Here is a 15,238-nt window from a genome sequence, read left to right as displayed (position 1 = left end):
TTGAGGATTGACCATGTTTAAAATAAAACAATGCCCTACTGAGTCAAGGATTGTTATCTTTAAAATTGTGACTAAAACTACCCTTATGTCAAATATTGTTAGAGCTTCCAGGGTTCCACCCGGACCACTCAAGAATGGGTTATAGCTTTGAGCACATTCCCCCCCCCCACCCCTTTGGTCTTTTGGCCCCTCAGTCTGGGCTTTTGGCTCCTCAGTCTGGGCTTTTGGCTCCTCAGTCTGGCAAGTCCTGGCACCATCACTGGGTGGTTAACAAGCTTTCCTTCCAATCCCAGGGTCCAGTGGTTAATCCTGACCTGGTGCCAGGGTTGTAACCCTGGTTGTAACTCCAATCCCTAAAATAGCACCCTCACATTACATTATGTTTAATACATTCCTTGCTTGAGACAAACTGTAATCTTGTAATGTCAATGCCTGTTTTTAGTATTAGCAAATCTGTTTAGGTTTAGTAGAGGATTAAGTTACTACTGAAAGATCTGATATTCTCTTTCTGATCTTCTCTGCCCTTGAAATTAAGAAGTCAAAGCTAGACCTCCTGGGCTGAATCTCACTCACTCACAATTTTTAGATATGATAAAGAAGGTAAGGGGTGTAGACTTGAGAGAGGTCTGCACCATTTTTCCCAGGCTTGTATATTAGATTTGATTTGGTTTCGAATATCCATGAGTTATTAGTTCTTTTTAAAAAAAACCTAAAATTAGAAAAAAAAAAAAATAAATATTAAAATTAGTTTTACTAATTTTTGTTTGAACTACTACTATAGTACCCAAGTATGTGAAAAACCCTTTTTTGTGTGTGGTGCAGTACTTCAAATGATTTTGTCTTAGTACATGTTTTATCGAACATGCAAATACATTTCAGTACTGCAGTACTTCCATTACTTACTGCAGTCATGGCACCCACTCCATTCATTGTGAATACAAAACCATATTAAAATTTCCAATTACAGCTGATTGACTGAATGCATACCATATTAGGAAATAATATATTGGCTGGTTGCCAAGTTCATAATTTTATTGATTATGGAATACATAATAAACGAATCAATAATACAGCATTGTGTTTATACTTGCAGTTATATATACACAGAAATAAAAATGAGTACCGTATATTAATTACAGATCATTTCATTAAATATGCAAAAAGTCATCAATAGCTACATTGATAAAAACAAAGTTTATGAAACTATTAAATAATAATGTTTGTTAGTTAAAAAATGTTAATTTATTGGCCAATTAAAACAGATTTTAATGTACTTTTTAATGGCAAAATACAAAAAACAGATGGCCAAGTAAGGGCCAATCACTGAAGCGGAAATATCTGTCAGACGGTAAAGTTTTGTGCACCTTGAAGAAAATTGTGATTTGTCTGGAGACCGCCAGTGTGATACAGTCGCCAAAAATAAGCACCTTTGATTGGACTACTGTATTTATTCATGTGTTGATTTTATTTTCTCAAAGGGTTGTTGTTTGTTTGCTACCTGTCTACACGTATTTATTGTGGAATAAAGAAGCTGCAAAAAGCACTCACAACTTGCAACTTGGCTAGCCCATATCGAGGGTAGCACCAGCTCACTCAACACCGATAAATTCGCAACTCTGTCCTCTGCAAATTTGGATGGTTACCGCGGGCTAAAGTTTTTAAAATCATCATTTATACAATCCGTTTATAATATCTCGACGAGTGATATTTGACAGCAGTACAGACAAATGTAAATATGTACTGTAGGATTTTAAGCCTTTGTGGTGTTTTGATGATCGCCTTCCTTCAAACATGTGATTCAAGTAAGTATCTCTCAACCACCAACATATTTATTAGGCAAGGAACTTACCGTGATTGGTACCACTCGCTGGGAAATGACATTCTTTCTTCGTGAGGCCTACACAATAGTACACTACACATATAATTATTTATCGTAATTGAGTCAAACAAATGTAGTTGTTTTACAATGTAAAATTATCCTCTTATTATTAGTTCAGAGAATTCATATTATGATTATTGATTATGATATGCATGTATAATAAGATACTGTAGGCTCAGGCTCACTATACCAACACGAATATGAAAAACCAATGTCGCCTATATTTACTGTGTTATATATTTAAAACTATGCACTAAAAGTGTGATTTAAAGCATTATGACGGTAAAGGAAACGTTATTCTTTGTATTGGCCAAGTTTCATTTTGAAAATCCTTGCCCTTAAAAAATAATGTCACTTTAAACTTCATGATATGACACAAAACCGCCTGTCGCCGGCCAATTTCATAATATTCACTAGTGTAAAAATTAAATATAATCCCATTTATCATTGTAAATACTGTATATTTTGGAGCCTTACCTATACGTTTAATGCATGTAAGTGAAATTTTGACAAAAAATGAGTTTTATTTAAAAAAATTCTTCAATTAAATATGTCGCACAAATGACGTAACTTACGTTACAGACTTTAAAAAATGCATTAAATATCAATTAATAATTACCTATAAAAGTGTTTTTCTTCGTATTATATGTGATTTGTACTCTTGATAACGATTATATTGCTTGCACGGATGAAATATAATGTAAATACGTTATAAAATTGCCTGGAAAGTGTTAATGAAAAACGATTGGTTAAGCGATGTAACCTACGTTACCCCATTTCTTCTTAGGATCCGGTTTGTGTACACACATGTTATAATAATTTATAAGATTAGTTACGTCAAGTTTAATTTTAAACTGATTATTTTGTTGTTGTTTTAAGATTTAATTATTTGAGCCTTTGAAGTTCATTTGAAATTTACGTTATGGTAACTTACGTTACCATATATATTGTTACTGATGAGTTTTAATATTGTGGACATTTCTAAGGAATACAGATATTCTTATGATCAAGAAAACGCCCTCTGATACAATAAAAAGTTTTAACCACGTGATTCGGCAGACAGCGGCAATTTTGACCACGTTTTTATAAATACTTCTTCACAATTTCATAGTTTATTCGTCATATATCAGATTTTCGAGTATATTTTAGTAAGTATTCAAATGCTTAATTCACTAAAGATCATTTAGAACAACTTTCCTAATGTTTATAATTTAGGAAATTAGACAGATATGCAAGTATGTTATTACATTGTACAATTTACACTAGTAAGCTAGCACAGGCAACAACGTAACGTAAATTACACTACATGTAACGTAGGTTACCATTTTATATACCTCATTTCTAAGACGTCTTGTTTTTTTTCTAATCAGTATATTCAAATAATTTAAGTTATATTATACAGGCAATAATGAACATTACCTCCAACCGGAGTTGATTTTATTTATGGTTATTTTATGGGAAGTTTCTTTGCCCTTGATACTATGGTAACGTAAGTTTCACATTGATGTTGTATGTCTATGTTGTTGTAACATTACCGAACATAGCAATGATATTAAGATAATATCTGTGTATATATGTTTATGAATATTCATTGTCAAACGTATGTCATGTACCTGGATACATCTTGTTTCATTGTAATATCGATACTCACAAGTATTAATAGTAAGTTCATGGTAACGTAAGTTACATAATTTACTACATACAAAGTCAATGTAATTTTTTACATTATGGTTATTTAAAATGTAAAAATATAGTTTAATATTTGTTTATTTCGATTTAATACTAATACATTTTGTTAAACACTAGGTGACACTGGTGATAATGGTAAAGTCACGAGCCGAGATTCAGGCAGCGTATCGGGAACGACAAAAAGAGAAGCGAGGAGCAGAGTACTTGCAAGCAGAAGCAAGACGTGTAATGAAATACTATGTTCCGTCAGCAGAACTTACAACAAAAGATAGAAATGCACGGACAGCGACGGTGAAAAGAAGAGTACAGAAACATTGAAGGTACGTGAAGCAAGTTCAAGCCCAACTACAAGTACAACACCCAGAAGAAGCTGACGAACCTAGTAGTAGTAATGATGATTCAGCCATATCTTCCGATGTGGTTTCACCAACTTCTCCTCTACGCATCAAGATGTCGTTTAAGAGACGTATTTCTACTCGAAAACGTGTTGGCAGAGCACTAAGTCGAGCCCATCGTCGCATCGAAAAATTAAATCTGGAGTTACAGAAAATGACCATACAAAAAAAACCCATAAACAAGCGCTATGAAAGAGCTTTGAAGAAAGTAAATAAGAATTGCATCCCATCTACCAGTCATGACTCGTCCATGAGTAGTACTGACTCTCCAAGATCGAAAGCAAATCAGGATTTACGAAATGCAGGTAGGTCACGAATGAATGTACTGTTTTATTCACGCATAATTATTATTAATAATGATAATATTGGCTATTTATAATATAGAGCAAATATCCACAAAATGTACTCAATGCCTTATAATTGATAACTTGTTCCATGTCGTGTATGGTGATGTGAATATACGTATTTTCTTTTTCTGCCCATTACATGCCGCTTAAACCATTATCTTCCTGAACATATCAATTGAGATAATATTTAAATATTCTAAACCATACTTAATTTAGTATTGATGTAATTTCCAATTTTCTAGGTATGTCACCAAGATCAGTACCCAAAGGGTTGAAAAAACAACTCCTGCTTTCACATGCACTGCTCGATGAAATAAGAGAGAGCACAGAGATAAATCAAGGGCAGAAGGCCAGAAGAATGATTAGCAATGTTCTATCTGGAAAGATAATCAAGAAATACAGGTTAATCGCGCGTGTTTCAAGGGAGTCGGGCCTTGGTCAACGTAACCTATCCAAGACAAAAAAGCAAGGAATCACAGCTGCGAAGTATGTAAAAAAGGCGTGGGGAGTTCTTCATAATGAAGTATTAGGCTTCATGGAAAGAGATGACAACTCCAGGATGATGCCAGGAAAACGAGAAGCCTGCAAAACATCTTCTACCAAAGAAAAACGCCAGATAAGATACCTCAATGATTACATGATGAACTTGCCAAGTACAAAAGTGAAAATCCCGAGCAACGGAAGGTTTCTTTTTCCTCGTTTAAGAAAATCCGACAAAGAAATGCTAATATTAAACTTGTCAAATTCACAGCAAGAAACACAAGTCTTTGCCAAAAACATCAGAACTTTGCCCTTAAAAGTTAAACGTATTAAAATCTCTAGGTGTGATCACAATCACAAGCCCCGATGAAGCAATCAAATCAATTAATTGAAACATTAAAGGAAATGTAACTTACGTTACTAAGAAAGTTGAGACTGATATAAGCATTAGGCCAAGCAACTGTAAAGTTCACAGAATTATAATAAATAATAATAATCATATTAACCAAAACAATAGTATGTACACTAGCATTATAAAACTCACTAATTTACATTTTCATATGGGAGTTTTTATGAATAAATATATATTATACATATAAAATATGCATTGAATTAATAGAAAATAAAAAAAAGGATGATTTAATGAAACATATAATCTGTTTGCCTACTCTAAAGTGATGGCAATGATCTAAAATACCAATGAGGTTTATTGTTAAAAGTTACAAATGTTGTTTTTATTTAACTATTTTGATGACGAATTCATCTTTCAATTCAGTAATTTACGTTACTGAATACGTAATTTACGTTACTCATTTGTAACACAGTATACATTTTCTAAGAAAGATAACACCAGTTTTGTCATATGACTATTTAATAGAGTACAATAATGAGTGTTATTTTATGTGAATTTAAGACAGGAATGTATGCGGACATACAAGAAATCAACAACAACCTTTGATTGACGACTCATGTTATTATGGATGTTAATAAAGTATAAACTATAAAATACAATATGTATTAGTGAATGTAACAATATGTAAGTTATTATACATGTTTTTGTTTGATTACATACACTATTTTATAGTTTCATATTCATAGAAATATAATATTGTTGCCTTTATAATCGTTTACATTGAAAGTCGAAAATAAAACATGTAACGTAGGTTACAACCACGATTCCAGTTGCGATCATTCATTTTGTTGACAATTTTACATTGATAAATATTATGTGAGGAAAATAACAGAGAAGTAAATATAGATGTTGCACTTTAGTTTAGTAACAATTATAAAATGTTTCGTCAACATTTGTTTTTGAGAATTTTCATTTCCTAATGTTGCTAATATACTGAGCCCGAGCCTGTATCAATACCAAATACAAATACCAGATATAGTGTGGTTTAGTTAATTTGTGCTAAATAGAAATACTGTATATTCAATGTACTAAAGAGACTTAAGAAAGTGCAATTATGGTAAGTGAGGCAGTTGGTTGATTTTAGAATTAGAAATAATAATATAAAAAAAAACATATAAAGCCATATTATTAGTTAAGACACCCATAAACATTGTCTGTTGATTATTGCATAATTATTAGAGTGTCTGTAGAGAATATCTATCTTAATGGAAGCTGATTGACCTCACTCATGTCATTTTATTTCTTTTATTTATATACTACTACAGTTGTAAGCGGCCACCCTCGAGACTGGGAAAAGTGGCCGTTTACAGAAGGTGACTGCTTACGGGAGGTTCTGCCATGCATGATATTTTTTGCTGTTCTTAACGCAATAGGCCAGCTAATTGTATTTAGCACAATAAGTATCCAAATTATATTTTTGTTGTCAAAAGTCTATACAAAATTTTTAAAGTGGCTGCTTGCAGGAGGTAATTTACCATACAAAAATCTAATTTTTATTAAAAAATGTGGCTGCGGCTGCTTACGGGAGGTGGCCGCTTAAGGGAGGTACCAAATGCACTAATTAGATAGGAAGAATATAGGCTTTTGAAAGTGAGGTGGCCGCTCACGGAGGTTCAACTGTACTAGACTACTAGCTAAACTGTACTCGGATAACAACTTTGTTATTTTTTAGAGAGAGTGTGGTGGTGGTAAATTTTTGTTTAAATTAAAGTTAGATGGAATTTTGGTTTTTAGTGATACTCTGGCTATCTCGCTTTTTGTCGATCTAAAATGTTTGAATCACAAATCTTAAATTTTGATGGAATCCACCACTATATTTATAATTTCTGAGTGAGAAAATGGAACAATCTTGGTCTTGGCATTAACTCGTCTATGATCCTACAATTGGTTAAAAATAAACTTCATTAAAACTTTTAAATATATATTTGTATACATACATAATACATAATATTGGTAAATTGAAGAATTTATTGAAATTGTATTTTTATTTTTGTATTTACACGCCGTTGCAGGGAAAAACAACCATGTGTGGTTAAATAAAGTTGAATTGAATCTGCACCATCATTGGCTTGACTCCCTTTAGTGTTCTTACAAAAAATGCACTGACTTTTAGTATCCTGACTTCTGCTTCAGGTCCTCCAAATTGACTATCACTTTTCTCATTGTATTAACTTTCTTGTTATCAAGGAGGTTGACCTCCTGCAAAGTTGATCCAGGAGATCAATCCACTCAGAAGAGTTATTTATTCAAGAAAGAAAAAACAAGTTACTGTATTGAATGTACCTAGTGAATAATAGAAATAATTTTTTTTTTGCATTTTGTACTTGGATTTGAAGTGAAATTTATTTACCGTACTGAGCATAACCTAAATCCTACCTTCAATGACGCTAACAAATGTTTAATGTATCAATTATTCTTTAAAGATGTATATTGCCCCCTAAAAACATGAAAAATAAAGATTTAAATAACATTTATTTATTAATTAATTATGTTACATTACTTTTTTAGAAATAAAAAATACAAAAAATGATGTTTTCACAAAGACAACATTTTTTTTAAATAAATTGCATTTTTTTCAGATAAATGATTTTTTTTTTCAATACGATTTTTGGTCAAAGTGAATATCTATTATGTGACATTGAAATGATATATTCAACAAAAACATTAAACAACATTATTTTCAGGGGGACAATGTATCTTTAACATTTCCTTTTTTTTCGCAACCTAGTAAAAGCCCGGATCCACATAACCACTTTAGTTTATATTTTCAATTCAGGCCTAATGTTGCTTTGAAGGTATATCTTGGGGTGGGTCAAACTTTCTGACTTATACTGTATGCCCCCCCCCCCCCACATGATTACGTCATTGTATTTATTATCCTGTATGTTATTATATTGTGTGTGGAAATAAATTAAATTGCTCTTATACCCTTGCATTGTTTCCATGTCTGACAATATCCTTGATGTACATGTAAACGTCACAAAACATTGTTATTTGCTAGAAGGGTAGTTAAGCAAAAGTAATTAAAAACAACATTGCATTGTATATTTTGCTGCTACTAGTACTAGTGGTAAACAATAAAGTTTAACAATCTACCTTTTGAATACACACAGTAGTACAAAAAGATAGATTATGATCTTGATGTTATTAAATAAATCATCTTGAGTAACTGACATACTGTAAAAGATTAATCATACATATTTTCTATTGATATTATGTTCTTTAAGTTATGTTGATTTATATATTAATGTTATTGTATGATCAAACAGACGTGCCTTTAATAAATATATTTCTGCATGAAATAAATAAATCCATATTAATCTAATAATTAATAATGATCTTAAATCAATGTATAAAGCCTATAGTAGAGAGACCTCAGGTGAAAGATATAACATTTGTTTTAACTTGTCCAAGCAAGTGACATTTGTTGCATTATTAATTAGACCCCAACCCCCACCCGACCTTTTTTTGGAAAGCGGGGCTACATGACAATGCAATAAGGTGACCAAAAATAGAGGTGCGCCGTAAATGGCCGTAACTTTTAAACTAATGCAACATTTTGGAAAATTTCATTAAACCCATCAAGGTACATTATTGCTAGAGACTTGAAAATATCACAGTAGCTTCAATTTTCACTTGCCTATCTCCATACTATTTATTTCTTTTAAAATAAAAAATTAACTTGTTTGATGCACACTGTGGATGGAACCATTTCATCTACTGTATTTTTCATACCATAAAGTGAATTTTACAAAGATATAGATATACTGAGGGCTTTTTGTGGAGAATTAGCATTTTTAAAGGCTGTACAGATAGGCTTACAATTGCCTTTAGAGACTTTACTGGGCCAAGAGTTTTTATGGTGTATTCATTTATTCAATGTTTTTATTTCGACTGTACTAATTAGTATACAAATAATGAATTGTTTATGAAGTGTAATGGTACAAATAATTGCATGAGGTGAATGATGAAAGTTTATATCAACGAGGCAACGCCGAGTTGATATAACCTTTCATCATTCACCAAATAATAAATGTCTTATTTGCCATACGTCAGGGCAGGTATACGGCTATGTACAGTGGAATCATAATACCTGCCCTGAAGGATGACAAATAATAAATGTCTTATTTGTCATACGTCAGGGCAGGTATATGGCTATGTACAGTGGAATCATACAATACCTGTCCTGAAGGATGACAAATAATAAATGTCTTATTTGTCATACGTCAGGGCAGGTATACGGCTATGTACAGTGGAATCATACAATACCTGTCCTGAAGGATGACAAATAATAAATGTCTTATTTGTCATACGTCAGGGCAGGTATACGGCTATGTACATCCATCCTATGATCCTTCCTATTATTATTACCGTTGAGACTAAAACATTTTCACTTGAATTGAGTCTACAAATCCGGCTATATATCGATTTTCTTAAACATTCATAAAAAGAAGGAATTCTACATTCCGTAAACGGTATCCTCTCACAATATATTACCAATGGATAAGAATACAGTACAGTACAGTAGTTGTAATAATAAATTAGCTTTATTACGCTCTTTCTACACTATTAAACTTGATGTGACAACAAAATGTGATGTGCCCATTATATGGATGATGTTATACCACTCATATTTGGACATATCACTACCATATTTGGGCACATCACAGTCACACTTTTTTTGTCAAACTAGTTTGATATTAATGTAGACAGAGCTTTAGGATTTCCTTGATATCCTTAATACTGTATTATTTTGTGTAATTTTAAAGATCATATGTCGCACAACCACTCCGCTCGCGGAGGATAGTCAACACGCATTTTTAATCGCGTACATGACAATTATAGGTGTAATCTGTGGTCTGTCGTTCTTGTCTAAACATATAAGAAATTATAAGAACAAATAAGACTTTTAATCAACGCACAGAAGAAGTTTTTTTAACAGCGAAACACATTCGTTTGCTAGGCAGTCTATAGGATACCGTAAACACATATGCAGGGCAGTAGGAAGATGGTATGTACAGGCGATTGATATGAAAATCACATAGCGATGAAGGGAAGTCAAGGAGACTGACTAAGGCTAGGAACGCTCAACTGCAATGGTCTCGCTACGGCCTACACAACCAAAATCGAAAACATAGCTACAGATATGGATAACTATAAGATAAGTATACTAGGAAACTAAGAAACACATTTGAGAGAAGAGAAACTAACAATGGTACAGTAGAATCAACAAACGGTAAGAAATTTCAATTCTTTAATGCAGGAGGCAAAGAACCGGGTTCGGGATATGGTGGAGTAGGATTTATGGTAGACAATAATCTTAAATGCGAATTCAAACCAATAAGCGACAGAATATGCATGTTAATTACAAAACAGGAAAATAAATCGTATGATAATGAAATGGTTGTAATATGCGCGTACGCCAATACCCTTAAAGTAAGCGAGCAACACCCGGATCGAAGAAGAATTTTTTACGAAGACCTACAAAACATAACAAACTGTGTAAATAAGAGAGATATTCTAGTGATATTAGGAGACTATAATGCAAAGACGGGAACAGGCCACAACGTATACCCACAAAATATAGGAAAATTCGGAAAGGGGGAACTAAACAGCAATGGAGAACATCTTTTAGAATTTGCATGCAGGAATCAAATGTTTTTAATAAATACATTTTTTAACCATAAATTAACACATATCGCTACCTGGCAATGTCCGGAACGAAAAACCTCAAAAAGGAAGAATCCAATAAGGAACCAAATAGATTATGTGATGATGAGATTAGACCACCGTAGTTTTGTAGAAGATGCCAGACCGTACAATGGATTAATAACTAAAACGGATCATAGATTAGTGATAACGAAACTCAACATAAACTGGTACAAGAAAACCACTAAAAAGAAATTTGACTTTGACAAATTTCAAAATGATAATATTAAAGAGCAATACGAAAATGAAATACTTCGCAGTTTAAATTGCAAACGAAAGGAAATAAATGCCGCAGACATACAAGAGAAGTGGAACAATATCGTGAAAACATGTAAGAGGGCTTCAGAAAACACTATAGGTTTCAAAACACCAATTAATAGAAAAAGGGATAATAGACAAGTAGAAAAGCTATCAGAAAAACAGAAACAGCTCTACGACTACAAATCAAATCGTCGACATGCAAAGAAAGAAGACATGTACTACAGAAAGAAAGGAACATCATGCTAAAAGAAATCCACCGTAAACTAAAAGAACAACACGAAAAACAACTACTTAATGACATCAAAGAGATAGAAGAAAGCAAAGACAATTCCAATAGAATGTATAAAGTAATCAGGAAAATGCAACGAAATAAACCAAAAGCACCAATCGTAGTCGAAGGCGAAGACGGAATAACAAGTAATGAAGAATTTACAACACAGAAAATAACACAGTTGTTTAAATCATTCTACAATAAGGAAAACCAATCTGAAACAAACGTTGAACCAAGTGCTATGAACGTGCCATTTAATGAAAAAGAAGTAGAAAAAGCCATAGCTAAACTGAAAAATAATAAAAGCATAGGAACCGATGAAATCAAAGCAGAGCAACTCAAGTACAGTCCTAAAGAACTAAGACAAATCATTGCGGAAATTATGAATGAGATTGCAGCAACGGGAGTCTATCCTAAAGAACTAAATGAGGGCATATTAATACCCTTACAGAAGCCCGGAAAAAAGCGCGGACCGGTAGAAAACTACAGACCAGTTATCCTGCTAAATATGATTCGAAAAATTATTGCAATCTGTATGATTGAAAGAATAAATGAAAAGATCAACCGATGTATACCCCCAACCCAATGTGCATATAGAAAAGGCCGCAGCACCACAGAACTGGTATTCAGTGTTAGGTTACTAGCAGAGAAGGCGATAACTTCAGAAGACTATGAAACAATAGTGTTACTAATGGATATGAGCAAGGCTTTCGATTCGGTGAAAAGGGGGAAACTTTTAACAGATCTCAAGAAGGTCTTGAATGATGACGAACTACATATGGTCTCACTTCTATTAAAAGACGTCAAACTGAGTGTACGATGTGGTAGTACAGTAGGTGAATCTTTTACTACCAACATCGGTACTATTCCACAAGGAGATTGCCTGAGTCCAGTGCTCTTCACTCTTTATCTTGCAAGAGCACTGGAACACGATGATGAAAACCTACAACAACCACCATCATTCTTCATAATGGATCAACAATATGCAGACGACATCGGCTGGTTAACAAATTCAAAAACGCAAGTCGAAGAAGTTAAGAAGACCATACCTAAGAAACTAGAAAGCAGAAACCTAATCATAAACAACACTAAGACAGAAGAATATATAATCAAACGAAAAGGAGACGAATCGTGGAAAAAATGTAAATATCTAGGATCGCTAATTGATACAGATAACGATATGAAACGCCGAAAACAACTCGCAATATCAGCCTTCAACAACTACAAAGAAATTCTAACAAGCAAAAACTTATCACTAGAAGTAAAAATGAGACTATTCAATGTATACGTCAGAAGCATATTCATGTACAACTCAGAATTATGGACAACAACCAAAAAACAAGAGGACGAAATTGACTGTTTCCATAGGAAATTATTAAGACAAATTATAAAAATTAAGTGGCCGTACACAATTAGAAATATAGAACTATATAGAAAGAAAGAACTAAAATGGAATAATAAGGAAAAGAAAATACAAATGGACCGAACATATGCTAAGGCTTCCGATGGACACTCCAGCCAAATTAGCGTTGACAGAATCCATTAGAAAAGTTAAAAGACCAGTTGGCAGACCAAAAACTACCGGCGCTACTGCAGTTTCGCACCACACAGTTGTATCTTCGATTTCTCACCTAAACTTTCCTTTTTCACACTTACAACATAATATTATGTAACATGTTTATACGTTTCGACCACTTACGAAGTAATTTTTTTTAAATAACAATACTTTTCAAAACATCAAAACAATACATATATATGCCTATTTAGTTTTGAAAGGCAAGAAATGTTTTCAGCTGGCGAAATAGAGGTTAAATTAATATCTCATTATTAGTATTATTATTCATATTATTAATAGTTCCTATCAATGTTTTATGTACGGACTTGTATCGTCGCCGTTTTGATATGTTCAGCTGGTTCTTTATAAAAACCACCACTCTTTGCAGTTTAAAAATAAAAACAGAAAACAAAACATGCATTGATTTCTGGCAATTTTCTGATTCTAAAATGGCCACAGTTCGATCGAAGTATTCGCGGAAAAGGAGCTGTTTTGAAAGGCATTTTTTATTGTGATAAAGGTAATATAACGGTGGCTAAATCATAGGAACATGTTACATAATGGCCCAAAATTGTATGATGTGGGCGTGAGAAAAAAATTAAGCAAGAAATCGAAGATATAACAGTGTGGTGCGAAACTGCAGTAGCGCCAAACTACCTAGATAGGAAACATAAACAAAGAACTCAAAAAAGCAAATACATTGATCGCAAAGATAATGACAGACCATCAGACCACCGAAAGAGAGTCATGGAAACGATTAGCGTACGCAATGTCTACCCAAGACGAATAGCGTAACGGATGATGATGATGATATGTCGCTTTGACAGTGACAGATGATATGTATAGTTAAACACAACAAAACAATATAATAAAATGATTTATTAGTGCTGGGACACAGGTAATAGAGAGGTTTCGCAATCTTACGAATACGATAACGAAAACGGATACGTCACGCACACGTATTCGTTTTCGTAAGCCATAAAAAAATCTGTTTCGCATGGCAACGAAATATTGAGGCGCGTCCAAAATATGACTGCGGTAAATTTGAGCGAAGCTCAGGTACGTGTTGCTTGGTGCTCGACTGCCTAGGCCTAGCGTAACGGTGATCAACATCAAATCGAGTGAGGAGTTTAAAAATAAAAACTGCTATTTATCAAAATTGACTTGGCATTTTAGTAAATTACTTTAGTAAATTACTTTCAATAAATCTATAATTATATTATAATCATGAATCATTCCTGATTCAAATGCAAAATGACGTGCAAATAAATCAAAAACTATACTCGTTTTGTAGTTACGAATATGACTGGTGATATTTGTCAACACGAATACGCTTTACGAATATGAAATGGGGATCAGCTCAAAAGTTTCACAAATGTATGACGTATCCGTTTTCGTTATCGTATTCGTAAGGTTGCGAAACCTCCCTATTTGTAAAATAACCCCAATGGACTTCAGTTTGAAGGGGTCAAGACAGGAAATGCAGTCATGCTATTTTGCAATCCCTGCTGCAATATTTTACTGCAATTTCTGCATGATAGAGTATTGAACATTTGTTAGGATGATAAATCCCCATAAATCATAAGGAATGTGTTAAATTCATCAAAACCTTCAAATTCAGCAAGTTGACCTCCAAAAAGAAGGAATAAATATAAAAGATGATCACCATTTGTAAATTTAATGGCCATGAAGGTCAATTTATGGTGAGAGTATTGAATAGTGTTTTCACCTCCATCTTGAAATAGAGCAAGTAAACATCTGTCAGTAGAAATAGCCTGGAGATGCAAAGGTGGAAATTGGAATCTGAAATTAAATACTTCTTATTTAATTTAAAAGGTTTTATGGCTTTACTGTATTATTAAGGGCCTGTTCAGACATACGGACTTATGCTTTCATATCGTACGAGGCATACATCTCCATATGTCTGAACCAGGAAAAGATTAGTGGAAGCCACCTCTTATGACACTGATCTTCTGTCGTTACGACAGCTCAAGGTACAAGATTAGTTAACAAGGCTTAGGGTACGAAATTCATGCATCAACGATTTTTCCCTCTAACCAATCAAATTTACTCCTGCATACCAGATTTTCACCCCAAATCGGTGGAACTTCAATTTCAAATGAAAGCGTTAGTTAAGAAAATCTGAACACTTTATTATGATATTACGACGCTAATTATAATATGACATTGCTTGTGATACGAAAGCATACCTAGTACATGGATTTGAACATACACTAAGG

The 15,238-nt window shown here is 33.3% G+C and overlaps 2 protein-coding genes across 2 annotated transcripts in view; both read left to right on the top strand.

Annotated features, from left to right (window-relative positions):
- The first annotated feature begins 1,417 nt into the window (after window positions 1-1,417).
- The window catches only part of LOC140040867 (low-density lipoprotein receptor-related protein 2-like), a 121,847-nt gene continuing 108,026 nt past the window's right edge, over window positions 1,418-15,238 (top strand). The window contains exon 1 of the mRNA XM_072087113.1: window positions 1,418-1,802. Within this exon, the coding sequence (XP_071943214.1) occupies window positions 1,736-1,802 (67 nt within the window). The 5' untranslated portion in view covers window positions 1,418-1,735. The remainder of the gene's footprint in view (window positions 1,803-15,238) is intronic.
- On the top strand, window positions 3,723-5,160 carry LOC140041165 (uncharacterized). Its single transcript, XM_072087589.1, has 2 exons — window positions 3,723-4,268; window positions 4,553-5,160. The coding sequence occupies exons 1-2, from the start codon at window positions 4,019-4,021 to the stop codon at window positions 5,158-5,160; spliced, it is 858 nt and encodes a 285-aa protein (XP_071943690.1). The 5' UTR covers window positions 3,723-4,018.

The sequence above is a fragment of the Antedon mediterranea genome, chromosome 2 (genome assembly GCF_964355755.1).
Source record: "Antedon mediterranea chromosome 2, ecAntMedi1.1, whole genome shotgun sequence".
NCBI classification, from domain to species: domain Eukaryota; kingdom Metazoa; phylum Echinodermata; class Crinoidea; order Comatulida; family Antedonidae; genus Antedon; species Antedon mediterranea.
Note: the sequence above shows the minus strand (reverse complement) of the source record. Positions and strands in the feature narration are given on the sequence as shown.